We start from the raw sequence: 22057 nt of genomic DNA on the forward strand, positions 1-22057 counted from the left end.
TTTTTGTTGGTGGACTGTTCTCAATCCAGCAGGGGACAGTGAGGTGTTTAAAATTGCTGAGAATGGAATGATCCACCACCTAAATAATACCTGCTCTGTAGTGGTCCTGGGAGAGTCCTGACCATTAAAGAACAGCATGAAAGGGGGATAACAAAGCATGCAGAGAAACAGATGGACTACAGTCAGTAATTGTGGAACTACAAAGTGCTTCTATATGGTAAGTAGAGCTGATAAAATGGAGAGTGATGTTATGGCTAACATTTGCATGAGAATGAAACCAAAGTGTCAATCTGGCAACTCACAGGGGGCAGTATTTATCTACACAGGTATTTAACTGCTCAGGTTAGGTAGGTGGATTCTTGTTAATGTGTCACTACACATGTGACTAGTGTACGAAGGAAGTAAGTCCTCCAAACTGTAACAATTCCTCCAAACGTTAAGCTGGAGAAGAGTGAGACAGTATGAATGTCTGTTCTGCCATCAGTCGCTGTTTCTTTGAGTACTGGACTCCTGAAATCCTGGTGATCAGGAGTAAGAAGGTTGGAGCTGTGAACCGCCTGTGCCAGTTCATCGTTTTAGTTTACATCGCCGGGTGAGTACAAACAAAACATGGTCATACACTGTCTGTTTGTTTAACCAGTTCAACTAAACTTTCACCTAAACTAAACACCCCAATTCTTCCAGTTTTTATTGAAATTTATGCAGTTTAATGTCTTATTGTACTCTGACATGAAAACATAGAAAAAAAACAAAAAAACAACTGAAGTTAAAAGAAATCATGGAATTAATTTATAAACCAAAATGTATTCTAAACAGTAGTGTTAAAAAAAAAGCGAATAAAGCACAAAATCATTATAATAACCTTTATTTCCATAAATGCAAATGCACTGAAAATACTACACTTTCAATTATAAATCAAAACATTAACAAAATGTAGCCAGTTTGTGGGTCATTCTATAATTTGGGGTACATTTCACATCACCAAAAAAGTACAAAAACAATGTTCCCTCTCAATAGAACAATCAGTGGTTCAAGTTAATATATTCCTTTAGTGTAATATATCCACTATTTGCAAAGCTTAAACATTAATTTTTTTATTTTATTTTAAAGGGACATTAGATGTAGACTACTAGGTAACTTAGTTGACAGGTAACATAGTTGACAAAAAATAACATAGTTGACCCATAACTTCAGTGGTAGACCTTGCCTGGCTGACCACATGTCATTTCTTGAACAGAATAATGTCTAATTTGAACATACATTGGAATTAAAATGATAACAATGTATGTAACATAGTTGACGGTCAATTAATATACTCATTGACAATGTTCTATTATAGATAAAATATTTAAAAAAATAAGAGGACATTCACCACCGTTTGTTCAATATGCCCTCCACAGAGAAAAATGATATCATGTAATGCTGGTCACATAGTTTTAGAACAAACTACTTTTGAGTTGCTGAGTGGAGTTCTGTTAGTAACATACAGTAGTTGACAGATCTTTTGTGGACATTAATAAATAAAGATATTTAAATTAATTTAAAAGAGAAACTCAATTTAAAAAATATTATTTTTCTTTAGTATTTAAACTTTTAAAATAAATAAAAAAATACATGTAGTTGCCCTTAATGATTTTATTCATTATTTTGAAACCAAGGCACCCTCAACTTAAAAAACGGACACAGCAAAAACGGTTCATTTAGGAACATCATGACAAATTTCAAGCTAAATGAAGCATAGAATGCACATAATGTTTTTGTGATATTACAACATGTTTTCCATTAATAGGTAAAATATGACATTTTTAAAGAAAATAGTTAGAATAAATATAATTATTATCATTGGACATGGAATGTACCCCAAATTATAGAATGACTCTTGTGTCAATCCTTTACGGAAAGTTAAGAAAAATAAATATTAGGCTGTTCAAAAAAATAGCAGTGCCAGCAATTTTCTTTAAAAACTCAAAAAAATTATTTATAAACTGAAAAAATAAATGTTTGAGGTTTTACTTTACTTTAAATGACTGAACTAATATTTAGTGGCATAAATTGTTTCCGAGATCTGTGTTGCATGGAGTCGACCAACTTCTGGCACCTCTGAACAGGTATTCCAGTCCAGGATGATTAGACTACATTCCACAGTTCTTCTGCAATTTTGGGTTTTGCCTCAAAAAACGCGCTTCAAATGGCAGAACACAAGTTCTCTGTGGGATTGAGGTCAGGGGATTGTGCTGGTCACTCTATTACCTCAATCTTGTGTGTCTGTAACCAAGATGTTTTGGGTCGTTGTCGTGTTGAAACACCCATTTGAAGGACATTTCTTCTTCGACATAGGGCAACATGATCTCCTCAAGTATTCTGATATATTTAAACTGATCCATGATCCCTCGTATGTGATAAATAGGCGTAACACCATGGTATGAAAAACATCCCCATATCATCATTTTGTACCACCATGCTTTACTGTCTTCACAGTGCACTTTGGCTTGAATTCAGTGCTCATGGGTCGTCTGACATACTGTCTACGGCCACTAGACCCAAAAAGAACAATTTTGCTTTCACCAGTCCACAAAATGTTGAGCCATTTCTCTTTGGGCCAGTCAATGTGTTCTTTGGCAAATTTGAACCCATTCAGGACGTCTTTTTCTTAACAACGGGACTTTGTAAGGAGTTCTTGCTGGTAAATTGGCTTCACTTAATCATCTTCTGTACTCACTGGTAACTTCAGATGTTCCTTGATCTTTCTGGAGGTGATCATTGGCTGAGTATTTGCCCTTTTGGCTATTCTTCGATCCTTTCGAACAGTAGTTCCACGCTTCCTTCTGCGTCTTTCAGGTTTTGGTTGTCACTTCAAGGCATTTGAGATCATTTTAGCTGAGCAGCCGATAATCTGCTGCACTTCTCTGTATGTTTTTCCCTCGACAATCAACTTTTTAATCAAAGTACGCTGTTCATCAGAACAATGTCTGGAACAACCCATTTTACCCAGTATTTCAGGAGGAAATGTGCTTTGACCAACCTGTGCAACATTTGCCTCCCTCCTACATTAAATAAGGGCCAAAACTGACACCCGTTCTTCTGCAGAATGAATGACTTCACCAATTGAACTCCTCACTGCTATTATTTTGAACAACCCCCTTTTAATCAATGCTTCGATTACTCAGAATGAGCGGCATGCATGTCCTAATTGTTGGGTTTGTTTTGTTTTCATTACTCTACTACACTTTCAAGTAAATTTTTTGCTATGTAGAAATATCACTTCTACTAAAAACAGTGATTTATCAGGTTAATGGTGTTGGACTGCTATTTTTTTGAACACCACTGTAACAGCTGAACACACTTGTGGCATTCTTTCTACAATGGAAATCAAATGTTCTTCAGAAAGTTCTTCCCAAATCTGTTGCAGAAGTTCCCATAAATGTGTGGCACTTGTAGGTTGCTTTGCTTTCACTCTTCTGTCCAGTTTAAACCAGTTTGATGGGGTTTAAGTCTGGAGACTGTGCTGGCCATGTTTTCAAGCTTACCATCTTGTTCTTTTTCCTAAGGTAGTTCTGGCAAAGCTTGGACTTATGTTTTGGGTCATTATCTTGCTGTAGGATAAACCCCTGACCAACTAGGCGCATACCAGAGGGTACTGCATGGTGCTGCGGAATGCTGTGCTAGCCGTTTTGGTTCAGGGTGCCTCTCACTCTGTACAAGTCACCGACACTGGATCTGGCAAAACAGCCATAGACCATCACGCTTCCTCCTCCATGTTTAATAGTTGATGTCACACACTGAGGAACCATCAGTCCATAAAACCTTCTTCCAGTCTTCAGTAGTCCATTAGCCCATTGGTTTCATGGCCCAGGCAAGCCTCTTTTTCTTATTCTGCTGTCTTAACAATGGCTTTCTTGCTGCAACTCAACCTGTCAAACCTGCAACTTGAAGTCTTCTCTTCACAGTTGAAACTGAGACTTGCTTACTACGACCACTATTAAGCTGTGCTTGAAGCTGTTGTCCTGTGAGCCGCCTATCACGCAAGCTGTTGACTCTCAGAAACTTGTCTTCTGATTCTGTTGTGGCTTTGGGTCTGCCAGACCTCTTCCTGTCAGAGTTTCCCCCAGTTTCTGAGCGCCTTTTTTTTTTTTTTTTTAAATAAATTTAGCACATCCAATTTCGTCCCATCTATCATCCTCTCATTAGTGCGGATTCCTGCTCCTGATTGGGGCTGACGAGGCCGTTCCACGCCTCCTCCGAAACGTGCACAGCCAATCAACCGTCTTATCACCCACACTTGACGAGTGTAGCGTGGCAGAGTACCGTGCACGGAGGATCACACACTCCGCCCCACCCCCTTCCGTCTCCATACAGGCGCCACCAACCAGCCAGCAGAGGGCGCAACCGCCCCGTTCCTGAGAGAGCATCCCCTACGGTCTCAAGTCCCGCCAGTGGGGGACCCGGACAACAGGCCAATCGTTGTCCATAGCCGCCCAGCCTCGACCGTGAAGGCAGAGCTGGATTCGAAACGACGCTCCTTCGAAATCCAGCTCTGGTTGCAGCGCGTGTCTTTTACCGCTGCGCCACCTGAGCGGCTCTGAGCGCCTTTTGATGGTGAAGGAAACTGTACTCACTGACAGCTTGATTATATTTTTAAGTGTTATGATGGCCGGTCTCTCTTCCATTGTTGATTGCCTTTTTCTTGCCATTTTTATAGCAATACTTTCTGCAGAACAATACTGTTCAAACGATGCTCACAAGGATATGGTACCACAGTGTGTTCCAACACTACTTTTATGCAGACAGAGGGGGTTGTAAGTAATCAAGAAAAGTTGGAACACCTATAGGAATTGGTAGCACCAACTGTCAAGTCTTGATCAACCTCCATTTAAGTTGTTAACCAATTTCTTGTTCCCTGAAAAAGGCCTTTTTGTATAATGCTGAAATGTACATTATTTTTTAGTTTTGGGAAACCTTACTTTTTTTAACCTCTGGCAGTTCAGCACTTACCTTTGTACCACTTCAAGCTATTCATTGGACTTGAATTGCTTGAATTTGTCATGACACTGAATTTGTTACAGGTATGTGTGTTATCTGAAGAAAGGCTACCAGGACACCGACTCGGTCATCAGTTCAGTAACTACCAAGGTGAAAGGCCTGGCACTGACCAATGTGACGGGCCTGGGACTGCGGCTCTGGGATGAGGCCGACTACATTGTGCCTCCACAGGTATCCCATCGTTCTAAGGAGGAGAAGGTATCATGGAGTGTGATCAGAACCTACACTCACTGCACTTTGTAGTTGTACACTTACTGACTGTAGTCCATCTGTGTTTCTGCATGCTTTGTTAGCCCCCTTTCATGCTGTTCTTCAATGATCAGGACCACCACAGAGCAGATATTATTTGGGTGGTGGATCATTCTCAGCACTGCAGTGACACTGACATGGTGGTGGTGTGTTAGTGTGTGTTGTGCTGGTATGAGTGTCCACTCACTGTCCACTCTATTAGACACTCCTACCTAGTTGCGTCACCTTGTAGATGTAAAGTCAGAGACGATTGCTCATCTATTGCTGCTGTTTGAGTTGGTCATCTTCTAGACCTTCATCGGTGGTCACAGGACTCTGCCCACGGGGTGCTGTTGACTGGATGTTTTTGGTTGGTGGACTATTCTCAGTCCAGCAGTGATAGTGAGGTGTTTAAAAACTCCAGCAGCACACCACCACAATGTCAGTGTCACTGCAGTGCTGAGAATGATCCACCACCTAAATAATACCTGCTCTGTAGTGGTCCTTTGGGGTTCTGACCATTGAAAAACAGGGTGAAAGCAGGCTAAAAAAGTATGTAGAGAATCAGATGGACTACAGTCAGTAATTGTAGAACTACAAAGTGCTTCTATATGGTAAGTGGAGATGATAAAATGGACAGTGAGAGGTGGTTTTAATGTTATCTGCTGACAATGAGTTACTGTAGATAAGGACAGGAAACAAATCACATTCTTTCCTTCACAATCACATTTGGGTTGAGATATGCTCTGCAACATTTTATAACTAGTCCAACCTTTTGCCTTTTGGCATTTTAAAGAATATTGTTACTGAAAGTACCAATGCTGCAAAAATGAATATAAAAAATTGTGGCCTGTACCAGTGACTATAAAAATAATGTATTTTACTTGAGATTTGTGTGTGTGTGCCCAACAGGAGGAAAACTCATTTTTCGTGATGACCAATCTAATCATCACACCGGACCAAACACAGGCACGATGTGCTGGGGTAAGCTCAGTTGTAATATACACTGATCAGGCATAACATTATGACCACCTTCCTAATATTGTGTTGGTCCCTCTTTTGCTGCCAAAACAGCCCTGCAACTGTGATGCACTGGGTACTGTACTCTGACACCTTTCTATCAGAACCAGCATTAACTTTTTCAGCAATTTGAGCTAGAGTAGCTCGTCTGTTGGATCGGACCACACGGGCCAGCCTTCGCTCCCCACGTTCATCAATGAGCCTTGGCCGCCCATGACCCTGTTCCCGGTTTACCACTGTGCAGATTGGCAACACCCCACAAGAGCTGCAGTTTTGGAGATGCTCTGATCCAGTCATCTAGCCATCACAATTTGGCTCTTGTCAAATTCGCTCTATTCCTCATGCTCGCCCATTTTTCCTGCTTCTAACATCAACTTTGAGGATTAAATGTTCACTTGCTGCCTAATATATCCCACCCACTAATAGGTGCCGTGATGAAGAGATAATCAGTGTTATTCACTTCACCTGTCAGTGGTCATAATGTTTTGCCCGGTCGGTGTGTATATATGATATGGGTTTAACTAGACTTAAATATGTATCATATTTTATGTATAGAATCCTGGACCAGAAACTTCATGTGTCACAGATCAAGACTGCAAGAAAGGATTTCATGACATTCAGCAAAGAGGTAAATTCTGTCCCAGGCTACTTAATGAGACCTTACTTAATTAATAAGGCAATCCCAATTTAGCGTAGTCAATTTCTCCGCTGCTGGGGGATCCCTGATTGCAGTCGAGGTGGGTATATTGCTGCTCACGCCTCCTCCGACCCGCATGCAGCCCTTAGCGGAACCCTTTTCACCCATGCTTACTGCACAGTGCCTCTCTATTTGCTAATCAGGGTCCTTACACAGCGTTTCGAAGACCGCACCCACATAGTCCGGTTATCCCGCCCTAGCAGAAACGAGTCTGCTGCAGGCACTGCCAATTATGCCCGCTAGATGGCTCCCAGATGACCGGTGGCAATGCCGAGTTTCAGACCGAGGAGTTTAGAATCTCTGCGCTGGTGTGCTAGCGGAATCCCACTGCGCCATCTGGATGCCATTTTCAGTCTTTTTTGATTGTCTAGTGTCTGCAGGTGGATGTAATAGATCAAACCCTTTTTTATGTTTTTTAGGTGTGCTGACAGGCAGGTGTGTAAACTTTTCTGAGACGGAGAAGACATGTGAGGTGTTCGCCTGGTGTCCTCTGGAGAAGGAAAATGAGCCTCCAAAGTAACTTGTTTAATCTGTTTTAATCTTGTACTTTAATTCCAATTTTAGTATATAAGAATTCTCATATATTTTTTTATGCATTTTTCCACAAATTTCCTTGATTTAGCACACTCAATTTAGTCTTCCGCTGCTGAGAGATACCAGATTGCATCCGAAGAGAGCACGTCGCTGTACACGCCTCTTCCGACACGTGTACAGCCCTCCTCTTCTCGCCCATGCTTTCTGCACAGACGTCTCTTCCACCAATCAGGGTCCTTACACAGCATATGAAGACCCACCCACCCACACATAGTCCGGCCCCCACCCTGCAGATACGGTGGCCAATTAGTATCGGCTGCAGGCACTGCCAATTATGACCGCTAGATGGCGCCCAGCCGACCGGTGGCAACACCGAGTTTTGAACTGAGGAGTTCAGGAGGGCAGTGGTAGCCTAGTGGGTAGAGCTTTGGGCTATCAACCGGAATATTGGCGGTTCAAATCCAGGCTCTGCTATGCAGCCAGTGTTGGGTCCTTGAGCAAGGCACTTAACCCCTTTCTGCTCCAGGGCGCTGTACGATAGCTGACCCTGTGCTCTGACCCCAGCTTCCAAACAAGCTGGGATATGCGAAGAAAGAATTTCATTGTACTGTATATCTGTATATGTATATATGACAAATAAAGTATATCTTATCTTATACAGTAGACCCTTGACTTACGAATTTAATTGCTTCCGAAGGGTTGTTCTTACGTCAAAATGTTCGTTAGTTAAACCTATTTTTCCCATAAGACATAATGCAAATAGAATTAATCCGTGCCAGACCTCCCAAACCCCCCCTTACCTAACCTTTCTAATGTCTTAAATGGTCTTTTTTGTTATACATACAAGTATATTTTCCCTTAAATCTTAAATTATAGAATAGACATTCCTATAATAAACAACAATACACAGTAGTACTGTACTGTATATAAAACACACACCACATTTCAGTATAGTACGTGTGCTGTACCATACACCATAATACATTTCCTTCTTTTTTTATAAAATGTTTCTACCAGAAACAACAATAACTCTCATATTTCTCTATTATTTCCTTCTTTATTTCAGTAGTGTTGTATTTTGTAGGTGTTATTGCACGAAAGAAAGAATACTTTACTCAGCCGAGTTCCTTCTTCTCTCTCACTAACTGTCCCCTCTGTCTGATACACAGTGACAGCTACTGGCAGGAGTAATTATACAACACAACATACAGTAATAGATTTGTTCATTTTCTCACCACTAAGCTTTCTCTGCATATTGTTTGGGGCCATTTTAATATAGAATTTTACAAAATATAAAGAAAACACCGAAAAAACACAGTCCGCTGTCCGAATGTTCACTCACTGTATATATATATATATAGAGAGAGAGAGAGACGCTCGAAGTCAACTTGTTCGTGACGTCACATGTTTCGTGAATTTCGGTTCGTAATCCGAAATTTGTTCGTACGTTAAGTTGAAAAAGATCGCTCGTAACCCGAAATGTTTGTATGGTAAACCGTTCGTAACTCAAGGGTCTACTGTATTATCTTATTTTATAATCCTTAATGAAGAAATCTTGGAAATGCATTATTTATCATTATCATAAATCATTTTATTGTCTAAAAATTTTATACTGGTGGATGGTTATAGGATCATGCCAGTAAAATTCCTCTCCAACTTGGCAAACTATTTTTATAAACTTATGCAACTTTGGCTTCCCCCAAACTGCAGCCAGGAAGTGGAAGCATGTAACAGTCTAGAATGTCACTGTATCCTTCCCTTTCCTAAAAATGAAGGAGCTCCTCCAATCTGTTGTTTTTCCTCTACAGCTGACAGGAAAATAATGTCCAAATCCTGATCCTGATTTATCAGTCAATACACAAGCAGTTGCCATCGCCGTGAAATCCAACTGCATTGTGATTGAACAAACTTGTTTGATTGCGACTCTTAAACCCATGACATCACATGCAGGATGGCATGTGACTTTGGTCACAGGGTGGTGTTACCTTTAAGGCTCACATTTCATCCAGATAAATCAACACTGGTGGTGCACCATTTTGCCAAACAAACCCAATAAATAACTTGGGACAGCAAGTAAGATGGAAATAAAAACAAGTAGAGGTTTTTATTGATTTACCTTATCTGAACATGGATTTTGGAGTGTGTATGTGGGGATAGGTGTGTAATCAATGCCTGTCGAAACAGTTCATAAGACCAGACACTGACTACAAAGAAACAATGGAAGCATAGTATTATTTGTGCACCTGTTAGCAATGGGTGTGGCTGAAACATCTGAACTTAATAATTAGAAGGGCTGTCTAAGTACTTTTGGCAATATAGTGTAAGACAAACATTTTGGGTTAATATCGTTAGACTTTTTCCACCTCTTTTGTTTATACACCAATCAGCCATAGCACTCCACTTATCATATAGGAGCACTTTGTAGTTCTACAATTACTGACTGTAGTCAATCTGTTTCTCTGCATGCTTTGTTAGCCCCCTTTCATGCTATTATTCAATGGTCAGTACCACTACAGAGTAGGTACTATTTGGGTGGTGGGTCATTCTCAGCACTGCACTGACACTGACACGGTGGTGGTGTGTTAGTGTGTGTTGTGCTGGTATGAGTGGATCAGACACAGCAGTGCTGTCACTGCTGGACTGAGAATAGTCCACCAACCAAAAATATATCCAGCCAACAGCACCCCATGGGCAGCGTCCTGTGACCACTGATGAAGGTCTAGAAGATGATCAACTCAAACAGCAGCAATAGATGAGCGATCATCTCTGACTTTACATCTACAAGGTAGACCAACTAGGTATGAGTGTCTAATAAAGTGGACAGTGAGTGGACACGGTGTTTAAAAACTCCAGCAGCGCTGCTGTGTCTGATCCACTCATACCAGCACAACACACACTAACACACCACCACCATGTGTCCAGTGTCACTGCAGTGCTGAGAATGATCCACCACCTAAATAATACCTGCTCTGTAGTGGTCCTGTGGTGGTCCTGACCATTGAAGAACAGGGTGAAAGCAGTAATTGTAGAACTACAAAGTGCTTCTATATGGTAAGTGGAGAAACAAGGAGGTGGTTTTAATGTTATGGCTTATCGGTGTATATACTGTATGTTTCTATACTTGAACATTCCTTCATACAGTATTATTAAAGGAGTTTATTAAGCTAATGTGAACACATTACAAACTTGTTTTTCCTTTCTCAGACCTCCAATACTAGCAGAAGCAGAAAACTTTACAGTTCTGGTAAAGAACAGCATTCGATTCCCCAAATTCAACTTCAACAAGTGAGTCTGTATTTATTTATTATTAATTTTTTTTTATTGTCCCCCCCCCCTTTTTTTTCCCCTTTAGCGCATCCAATTGTTCAATTTGCATCGTGCTTCCTCTCTGTCTATGCCGAACCCTGCCCTGACTGAGGAGATCGAAGCTAACTCATATCCCCTCCGAAACAGCAACCGGATAAATTTTTGCCACCCACACATTGATGAATGTTGTGCTACCTAGCATTGTATGCGGAAAGACGCACCCTAAGGGCACTCTTCCTCATCTCTGTGCAGGCGCCTCTAATCAGCCGGCAGAGGTCGTAATCGCATTCTGACAGAGAGAGACCCACATCCGGTTCTTTGTCCCGCCGCCCAACTGAGCAACCGGCCAATCGTTGCTCATACAGCCACTCAGCCTCGAACCGGTAAGGTAATCCAGCTCTGGTTGCAGCGTGTCTTTTTACCGCTGCGCCACCTGAGCGGCTGTGAGTCTGTATTTATCAAGTACTTTAATCTCCTTAATATAGCCAAATCCAATTTATCCCATTTGCAAATTTTTACCTGTTGCTGCAACCCCCTACCTAATTGAGGAGCCCCCTATGACACATATGCAGCACCAAGTGCTTCTTTTCACATTCCGAAAGTGGGGTCTCACTGAGTCCAGTGTTGCATTCATAATCATTCATATTCATATTCATAAACAAACGCCCCTTGTTCAGGCCCCCGACTAGCCAGCTGAGACCACAATTACAGCAGCAATGAAGATCCCCTGCTTGACCATTTCCCTCCCTTAGACACTGCCGATATGTGTAGGCACCTGGCCGGTCGATAGCACAGATTTGGACGGCTGTGCCACCCGAGTGCCCACTCAGAATGTTTACATGCAAAAACTGTGATTATTAACTTAGTGATGTAAACAGTTGATGATCTTCTAATATGTTATTGATTGTGATTGTAGCTGGTGACCTCTCTATGGCATTTGTAATTAAGACTTATTTGACTGGCCGCTCAGGTGGCGCAGCGGTAAAACCACACGCTGGAACCAGAGCTGGGATCTCTAATACATCGTATCGAATCTCAGCTCTGCCTTGCCGGCTGGGGATGAGCGGCCACATGAACAACGATTGGCCTGTTGTTCATATGGGCGGGACTAAGCCGGATGGGGTCTCTCTCTCATGGCTGGTGCAATTACGACCTCTGCTGGCTGATTGATGGCGCCTGCACAGAGATGAGAAAAAAAAGAGAGTGCTCTCAGGGTGTGTCCCGATATATATATATATATATATATATATATATATATATATATATATATATATATATATATATATATATACAGTGTATCACAAAAGTGAGTACACCCCTCACATTTCTGCAAATATTTCATTATATCTTTTCATGGGACAACACTATAGACATGAAACTTGGATATAACTTAGAGTAGTCAGTGTACAGCTTGTATAGCAGTGTAGATTTACTGTCTTCTGAAAATAACTCAACACACAGCCATTAATGTCTAAATAGCTGGCAACATAAGTGAGTACACCCCACAGTAAACATGTCCAAATTGTGCCCAAATGTGTCGTTGTCCCTCCCTGGTGTCATGTGTCAAGGTCCCAGGTGTAAATGGGGAGCAGGGCTGTGAAATTTGGTGTTTTGGGTACAATTCTCTCATACTGGCCACTGGATATTCAACATGGCACCTCATGGCAAAGAACTCTCTGAGGATGTGAGAAATAGAATTGTTGCTCTCCACAAAGATGGCCTGGGCTATAAGAAGATTGCTAACACCCTGAAACTGAGCTACAGCATGGTGGCCAAGGTCATACAGCGGTTTTCCAGGACAGGTTCCACTCGGAACAGGCTTCGCCAGGGTCGACCAAAGAAGTTGAGTCCACGTGTTCGGCGTCATATCCAGAGGTTGGCTTTAAAAAATAGACACATGAGTGCTGCCAGCATTGCTGCAGAGGTTGAAGACGTGGGAGGTCAGCCTGTCAGTGCTCAGACCATACGCCGCACACTGCATCAACTCGGTCTGCATGGTCGTCATCCCAGAAGGAAGCTGACGCACAAGAAAGCCCGCAAACAGTTTGCTGAAGACAAGCAGTCCAAGAACATGGATTACTGGAATGCCCTGTGGTCTGACGAGACCAAGATAAACTTGTTTGGCTCAGATGGTGTCCAGCATGTGTGGCGGCGCCCTGGTGAGAAGTACCGAGACAACTGTATCTTGCCTACAGTCAAGCATGGTGGTGGTAGCATCATGGTCTTGGGCTGCATGAGTGTTGCTGGCACTGGGGAGCTGCAGTTCATTGAGGGAAACATGAATTCCAACATGTACTGTGACATTCTGAAACAGAGCATGATCCCCTTCCTTCGAAAACTGGACCTCATGGCAGTTTTCCAACAGGATAACGACCCCAAACACAACCTCCAAGATGACAACTGCCTTGCTGAGGAAGCTGAAGGTAAAGGTGATGGACTAAACCCAATTGAGCACCTGTGGCGCATCCTCAAGTGGAAGGTGGAGGAGTTCAAGGTGTCTAACATCCACCAGCTCCGTGATGTCATCATGGAGGAGTGGAAGAGGATTCCAGTAGCAACCTGTGCAGCTCTGGTGAATTCCATGCCCAGGAGGGTTAAGGCAGTGCTGGATAATAATGGTGGTCACACAAAATATTGACACTTTGGGCACAATTTGGACATGTTAACTGTGGGGTGTACTCACTTATGTTGCCAGCCATTTAGACATTAATGGCTGTGTGTTGAGTTATTTTCAGAAGACAGTAAATCTACACTGCTATACAAATTGTACACTGACTACTCTAAGTTATATCCAAGTTTCATTTCTATAGTGTTGTCCCATGAAAAGATATAATGAAATATTTGCAGAAATGTGAGGGGTGTACTCACTTTTGTGATACACTGTATATATATATATATATATATATATATATATATATATATATATATATATATATACACAGTATATATACAGTGTATCACAAAAGTGAGTACACCCCTCACATTTCTGCAGATATTTAAGTATATCTTTTCATGGGACAACACTGACAAAATGACACTTTGACACAATGAAAAGTAGTCTGTGTGCAGCTTATATAACAGTGTAAATTTATTTTTCCCTCAAAATAACTCAATATACAGCCATTAATGTCTAAACCACCGGCAACAAAAGTGAGTACACCCCTTAGTGAAAGTTCCTGAAGTGTCAATATTTTGTGTGGCCACCATTATTTCCCAGAACTGCCTTAACTCTCCTGGGCATGGAGTTTACCAGAGCTTCACAGGTTGCCACTGGAATGCTTTTCCACTCCTCCATGACGACATCACGGAGCTGGCGGATATTCGAGACTTTGCACTCCTCCACCTTCCGCTTGAGGATGCCCCAAAGATGTTCTATTGGGTTTAGGTCTGGAGACATGCTTGGCCAGTCCATCACCTTTACCCTCAGCCTCTTCAATAAAGCAGTGGTCGTCTTAGAGGTGTGTTTGGGGTCATTATCATGCTGGAACACTGCCCTGCGACCCAGTTTCCGGAGGGAGGGGATCATGCTCTGCTCAGTATTTCACAGTACATATTGGAGTTCATGTGTCCCTCAATGAAATGTAACTCCCCAACACCTGCTGCACTCATGCAGCCCCAGACCATGGCATTCCCACCACCATGCTTGACTGTAGGCATGACACACTTATCTTTGTACTCCTCACCTGATTGCCGCCACACATGCTTGAGACCATCTGAACCAAACAAATTAATCTTGGTCTCATCAGACCATAGGACATGGTTCCAGTAATCCATGTCCTTTGTTGACATGTCTTCAGCAAACTGTTTGCGGGCTTTCTTGTGTAGAGACTTCAGAAGAGGCTTCCTTCTGGGGTGACAGCCATGCAGACCAATTTGATGTAGTGTGCGGCGTATGGTCTGAGCACTGACAGGCTGACCCCCCACCTTTTCAATCTCTGCAGCAATGCTGACAGCACTCCTGCGCCTATCTTTCAAAGACAGCAGTTGGATGTGACGCTGAGCACGTGCACTCTTTGGACGACCAACGCGAGGTCTGTTCTGAGTGGACCCTGCTCTTTTAAAATGCTGGATGATCTTGGCCACTGTGCTGCAGCTCAGTTTCAGGGTTTTGGCAATCTTCTTGTAGCCTTGGCCATCTTCATGTAGCGCAACAATTCGTCTTTTAAGATCCTCAGAGAGTTCTTTGCCATGAGGTGCCATGTTGGAAATTTCAGTGACCAGTATGAGAGAGTGTGAGAGCTGTACTACTAAATTGAACACACCTGCTCCCTATGCACACCTGAGACCTAGTAACACTAACAAATTACATGACATTTTGGAGGGAAAATGACAAGCAGTGCTCAATTTGGACATTTAGGGGTGTAGTCTCTTAGGGGTGTACTCACTTTTGTTGCCGGTGGTTTAGACATTAATGGCTGTATATTGAGTTATTTTGAGGGAAGAATAAATTTACACTGTTATATAAGCTGCACACAGACTACTTTTCATTGTGTCAAAGTGTCATTTTGTCAGTGTTGTACCATGAAAAGATATACTTAAATATCTGCAGAAATGTGAGGGGTGTACTCACTTTTGTGATACACTGTATATATATAAAAAAGACTTATTTGACTGTCCCCATTTAAAAATCCATGGAACAAAGGTTTCTTGGCAAGTCCATGAGGAAAACTCAAACTGTCATAGGATATTAGTCTGAAAGGTGATTGGACATGGACAATAAATATTTATCATGGAGTTACAGAAAAACGGTCACAGAAATCAAGTACAATTACTAAACCAATTAACTTCACCTAATCTGAGTCTTTATTTTCTAATCGTTGTGCCTTTCTTATGTCCTTATAGACGGAACATCCTGCTTTTTGTAAACAGCACATACTTGTCACAGTGCATATTTAATCGTGCAACGGATCCCTACTGCCCAATCTTCAGACTCGGAGACATCGTATCTGAGGCTGATGAGGATTTCCAGACCATGGCGGTTCATGTAGGAGGGCAAATATGTATTTTCTCAGTAGCTTTTATTGACAGTGTTTGTTTGCAGGTGTTAAATTCTGTGTAGACTAAATTTGAGCCCCCACCTTTTTTGTTTGTTTTGTGCTTATTGCAATATACACCGATCAGCCATAACATTAAAACCACCTCCTTGTTTCTACACTCACTGTCCATTTGATCAGCTCCACTTACCATATAGAAGCACTTTGCAGTTCTACAAATACTGACTGTAGTCCATCTGTTTCTCTGCATGCTTTGTTAGCCTCCTTTCATGCTGTTCTTCAACGGTCAGGACTCTCCCTGGACCACTACAGAGCAGGTATTATTTAGGTGGTGGATCATTCTCAGCACTGCAATGAGACTGACATGGTGGTGGTACGTAATTGGCTATGTGCTGGTATGAGTGGATGGAGTTTTTAAACACCTCACTGTCACTGCTGGACTGAGAATAGTCCACCAACCAAAAATATCCAGCCAACAGCGCCCTGTGGGCAGCGTCCTGTGACCACTGATGAAGGTCTAGAAGACGACCAACTCAAACATCAGCAATAGATGAGAATCAATCGTCTCTGACTTTACATCTACAAGGTGAACCAACTAGGTAGGAGTGTCTAATAGAGTGGACAGTGAGTGGAGTGGTATTTAAAAACTCCAGCAGCACTGCTGTGTCTGATCCACTCATCCCAGCACAACACACACTAACTTACCCACCACCATGTCAGTGTCACTGCAGTCCTGGCTATTGAAGAACATTGTGAAGGCAGGCTAAAAAAGCATGTAGAGAAATAGATGGACTACAGTCAGTAATTGTAGAACTACAAAACTACAAAGTGCTTCTATATGGTAAATGGAGCTGATAAAATGGACAGTGAGTGTAGAAATAAGGAGGTGGTTTTTTGAATTGTTGTTCTGTTAGGGGGGGGGGGGGGGGCTTTTTGGTACTTTCTCTTTAATTCTTTTTTGTATACAGGGTGGAGTGATTGCAATTCAGATCCGGTGGAATTGTAATCTGGATCTGGACGAGCGTTGGTGCGTTCCGCAGTACGTCTTCCGCAGATTAGATAACAAGGATCCGGACAACAATGTCGCACCAGGATATAATTTCAGGTTTAGAAAAGATCCTGTCATTATTTAACAATAAAGAAACTATATTTACATGTGTGTTGTTTTATAAATTATTTGAAATCCTTTTAGATTTGCTAAATACTACAAAAACTCTAAAGGTATAGAGAGCAGGATGTTGATCAAAGGCTACGGCATCCGCTTTGATGTTATGGTGTTTGGAAATGTAAGTCTTTCTGTCAGTGTACTACAGTAATCAGTGTGTTATTGTACAGTATGTAATAATACACTGTAAATATTATACTAATTATGCTATCATTTTATGCAGGCAGGAAAATTTCACATTATCCCAACACTGCTCAACATTGGGGCTGGTCTGGCATTGCTTGGTCTGGTGAGTATCGAATGAGGAAATTAGGGAACTGATCCCAGGAGGGGAAAGTACAGAAAGGAGTTAACAGAAATGACTAAGCTGTAGTACATATTTGTCTAAAAAATACTGTTCCTTTCTCCTTGTGTGGTTATATAGGCTGAAGTGTTCCTGCCACGTGCCCAGGCTTTTCTGAATGAATACATTACATTTTGGAGAAACTATCTGGACTATTTCTGAGGTCCATACAAACGTGAATTGACAATTTTGTTTTGTAGAAACATCAGTGGCCTTCACAAAGCCCTGATCTCAACCTACTTTGGGATAAATTGCAACTCTATGAGCGAGGCATTCTTGTCCAGTATTCGTGCCTGGACCCTCCAATGCTCTGTCAACTGAATGGACACAGATTCCCAAATATTCCATTAAAATAAGTACTTGTGATCACACAGTGTATGTCCCTGATGTAAAGATAAGGCTGATTAAGGACACTTACAAATAAAACTCACACAAACTATCTATACAGTTTAGACTTACTGACATGGGAAGAAAGCTTGTTTTAAGCGTCTCTCTGTACTGTACACCATTTATCTTCCCATCAATCCCGAATAGATTATCAGTGCTTAGTGCTGAAAAGTATTTGAAGTTAAATTTAGTATACTGACGAGATTAAAGAGGTTGCCTGACATGGGCAGTATGGCTGTAGTTTTATGCTGAACTAAGCTTTATGGTATCAGTTCCTTGATCTTGTACCATTCTTCAGATCTGTTCCTCTCTATGATCAGGTCACTAACTCTTTAAAATTACCCCTTTAAGTTTAAGTTAATTTTATTAAGCTAAGTATCCTCTTAAATATTGGCATTGTATGATATAAGCAGCGGACCCGAGCACATTATATTCCCAGTATTCCTCCACCACTAATGCCAGTGCTTCAACCAGACAGTAGAACTTGCTATTTCAGTGACAACAAGTGGACACCCCATACAGTTGTGTCTGTTGAGTGCCCCGAACAGGCTTGTGGCACAAGTGGAATGTACACTCAGGTCTGAGTGTTTTAGGTTTACGTAATTGGCTATGTTTTAAGATTTGTAAAGTCTGTGTAGATGCCCAACCGGCCATCAGCACCACTGAGATTTTAACCCGAAGCGTAATAGATTGCTGTGCCACCCAATCCCGATTTGACTTAGTAGTAAATTTAACATAACACACTGCTAAAACAATAACAGTTTACTGTACTCAAAATGTGCAATACGAGTTAATTACATAGAAAATAGTTAAGTAGGTTCAGTACTTCATATAAACAAATGTTATTTGCAGCTCTAGGGATTATGTTGGAACAGCAATGTAAAGAAAAAGGGAAGCAAATATAACTTTGGTTCTCTGTAGGTGACTGTGGTGTGTGACTGCATTACCCTGGGCTGCATGGAAAAAAGGAACAAATACAAAGAAGAGAAATTCACATATGTGGAAGACTATGAGCCTGTAAGTATTATTGTTGTAATTAAATTTAATATTAATGCAGCCATAGTTTATGATATACACCTCCTTGTTTATACACTCACTGTCCATTTTATCAGCTCCACTTACCATATAGAAGCACTTTGTAGTTCTACAATTACTGACTGTAGTCCATCTATTTCTCTACATACTTTTTTAGCCTCCTTTTACCCTGTTCTTCAATGGTCAGGACCACTACAGAGCAGGTATTATTTAGGTGGTGGATCATTCTCAGCACTGCAGTGACAATGACATGGTGGTGGTGTGTTAGTGTGTGTTGTGCTGGTATGAGTGGATCAGACACAGCAGCGGTCACTGTCCACTCTATTAGACACTCCTACCTAGTTGGTCCACCTTGTAGATGTAAAGTCAGAGACGATCGCTCATCTATTGCTGCTGTTTGAGTTGGTCATCTTCTACAGGACGTTGCCCACTGGCGCTGTTGGCTGGATGTTTTTGGTTGGTGGACTCTTCTCAGTCCAGCAGTGACAGTGAGGTGTTGAAAAACTCCATCAGCATTGTTGTGTCTGATCCACTCATACCAGCACAACACACTACCACCATGTCAGTGTCACTGCAGTGCTGAATGCTCCACCACCCAGATAATATCTACTCTGGTCCTGTGGGGGTCCTGACCACCATCTGATAAAATGGACCGTAAGTGTAGAAACAAGGAGATGGTCATTATGTTATGCCTGGTTGGTGTATATGATATCTGTAAGTCGCAGAACTCTTACGATTTTCTGTTTGTTTGTTTTTCAGTTAACCAACGGTCAGATAGCAGTAAATGTCCCATAGAAGCAACACCCATCATGAAGTGAAGACGTGCTGATTACTCACTACAAATGTTGATTTTATTACCATCTTGTTGACTGCACTGAACTTTTGCTACTATTTAAACAAGGCATTGAAATAATTGTAAAATGTTGACCTGGTGTTATTGTTCATTTTTATTTATTCGTGTTTTCTGGAGGACACTATAGCCGTTTATGGCTGGAAGTCTAAGAGTGTGTACTGTATTTGGCTCTGCTGTCTGGGTTGGAGGGGTTGAATTCCTGTTATCCACACTATATGACCAACACTTCTAAGTGACTGTAGATGTTTCAGCCACACTGATTTCTAACAGGTTTATAATATCAAATGAATAAAATACATTTATTCTTGCCACTCTGTCAGTCAGGTGAGATTTACAGTACATCACTGTGGGCATAGAAGTTGCCCTGCAGGAAGCTCTAATAATTTGGTTACAGAGAAGACATGTCTCTTAAAAGTGTCTAAAAACTTTTGATATTAACAGTAGACATTATATGGCCAAAGGCACGTATCATCAACGCTCATCAACGCTTTCTTATCTTTTACACCACTATAGTTAGATGTAATGGGGTCTACAGTGCCATCCAGTGTTTAAAATTCATAATTAAAAACATTACCATTATTGATCCAAATTTATAGAAATGATAAATGGTAACACAATATATGTAAAAGTGATATGAAAAAGGAGTTTATGGTTTTATTTTATTGCAGACAGTATTTCATGTTTTGTCTGGTCAACAAAATTTTATTTGTTAATGAACATCAATTGCTGCATTTTAGGCCAGCAACACATTCTAAAAAACGTTTTGGCACTGAGGATACCAGTCAATGAAGTGTTTTTTTGTCCCATTCCATTCTTTCATTTTTCGTAGTATAATTCTCCACACATTCTCTATTGGGGACAGGTCAGGACCGCAGGCAGGCCAGTCTAGTACCGATACCCTCTACTATTTGCTTTTTGCAGCCAAGCTTTCGGAATGTGTGCAGCATATAGTTTTGCATTACCTCGTCACAGAAGTTTAAATTCTCTTTACCAGGGGCACTAACACAAGTCCATACCATGACAAAATATATATAGCTTTGGACTTGTTGCCCATTACAGTCTGGGCAGTCTTCTTGTCTTTGGTCCAGAGCACATAGCATCCATTTCTTCCAAAAGGATCTAAAATACTAATTTGATTGAGAACAATACACATTTTTACTGTGTGGTGGTCCACCCCAGATGCCTCTGAGCTCAGAGAAGTCGACGGCGCTTCTGGACATGGTTAACATAAGGCTTGTTTTTTGCACAGTAAAGTTTTAAGTGGTATTCGTGCATGTAACTCTGTATTGTAGTGCTTAATAAAGGTTTGCCAAAGTAATCCCTCATCCATATGGTTATATCAGCTATTGTTGAGTGGCGGTTCTTGATGCAGTGCCGTCTGAGAGATCAAAGATCACGGGCGTTCAGCTTCAACTTGCACTGTCGGTCTTTACGCACTGAAATTCCTCCTGATTCTTTGAATGGTTTAATGATATTATGCATTGTAGAGGGAGAAATATGCAAATCCCTTCCAATCTTTCTTTGAGGTTCATTGTTTGTAAACATTTCAATCATTTTCTCACACATTTGTTGACAAACTGGAGATCCTCTGATCATCTTTGCTCATCAAAGACTCGGCCTTTCCTGGATGCTGCTTTTGTATCAAACCATGATTACAATCACCTGTTTGGAATCACGTCATTAATTAGTTTTTTCATCTCATTACTAGCCCTAAATTGCTCCCGTCCCAACTTTTTTTTTGGAATGTTTTGCAGGCCTGAAATGCAGGAATGGATGTTTATTAACAAATGAAATTAAGTTGAACAGAAAAAAACATAAAATATCTCAGGTTCAGACTGGCTGCAATCAAATAAAAGTCAAAGTAAATGTAAGGAACACTGCATTTTAAATTTATTTGCATTTTCCATACTGTCCCAACTTTTTCTGATTTGGGGTTGTAATTTACTTTGTCAGGCTGGGTGATTAGGAATAGATCAGTTGTTAAAAGTGCACTTGTATCCATCAATTATGTAATATGTTAGGTGCCCTGTCCAGGGTGTATACCTGCCTGCTCCCATGAGTAAATTAAATTATTAATAATGTATTGAAAGTGTGCATTCCAATAGTGTAGATGATACGATTGATTTACACCAGAGGATGGAGTGTGTAAACACGTGACAACCTGGGTTCGATCCTTCACACCGGTTACTGTCTGTACAGGGTTTATGAATGTTTCCTCTGGTGGAACCGGACCTACTGTGACCACTATGAAGCATTAAGGGTAAAAATAAAATAGTGCAAAATTGTGTTTAAGAAACACCCAAACCTCACAGCATAAAAATACCTATATCCAGCGGGGGCAGTAAACATTTTCAGACACTCACATAAAGTAGAGAAAGTAGAAGAGGGTCGTGGTCAGTACTGTGTTTTTCCCACCGGTTTTTCGGATGAAGACACACCCATAATCCGGAGAATT

General features: G+C 41.2%; 1 protein-coding gene across 1 annotated transcript; it reads left to right on the forward strand.

Moving 5' to 3' along the window:
- The first annotated feature begins 400 nt into the window (after positions 1-400).
- On the forward strand, positions 401-20920 carry p2rx4a (purinergic receptor P2X, ligand-gated ion channel, 4a). The gene is made up of 12 exons (XM_063012064.1): positions 401-592; positions 5064-5211; positions 6181-6252; positions 6844-6916; positions 7405-7501; positions 10724-10804; positions 15668-15809; positions 16788-16924; positions 17012-17105; positions 17208-17273; positions 18636-18731; positions 19509-20920. The coding sequence occupies exons 1-12, from the start codon at positions 462-464 to the stop codon at positions 19542-19544; spliced, it is 1173 nt and encodes a 390-aa protein (XP_062868134.1). The 5' UTR covers positions 401-461; the 3' UTR covers positions 19545-20920.
- The last annotated feature ends 1137 nt before the right edge of the window (positions 20921-22057 follow it).

This window comes from Trichomycterus rosablanca, chromosome 16 (genome assembly GCF_030014385.1).
Source record: "Trichomycterus rosablanca isolate fTriRos1 chromosome 16, fTriRos1.hap1, whole genome shotgun sequence".
Lineage (NCBI taxonomy): Eukaryota > Metazoa > Chordata > Actinopteri > Siluriformes > Trichomycteridae > Trichomycterus > Trichomycterus rosablanca.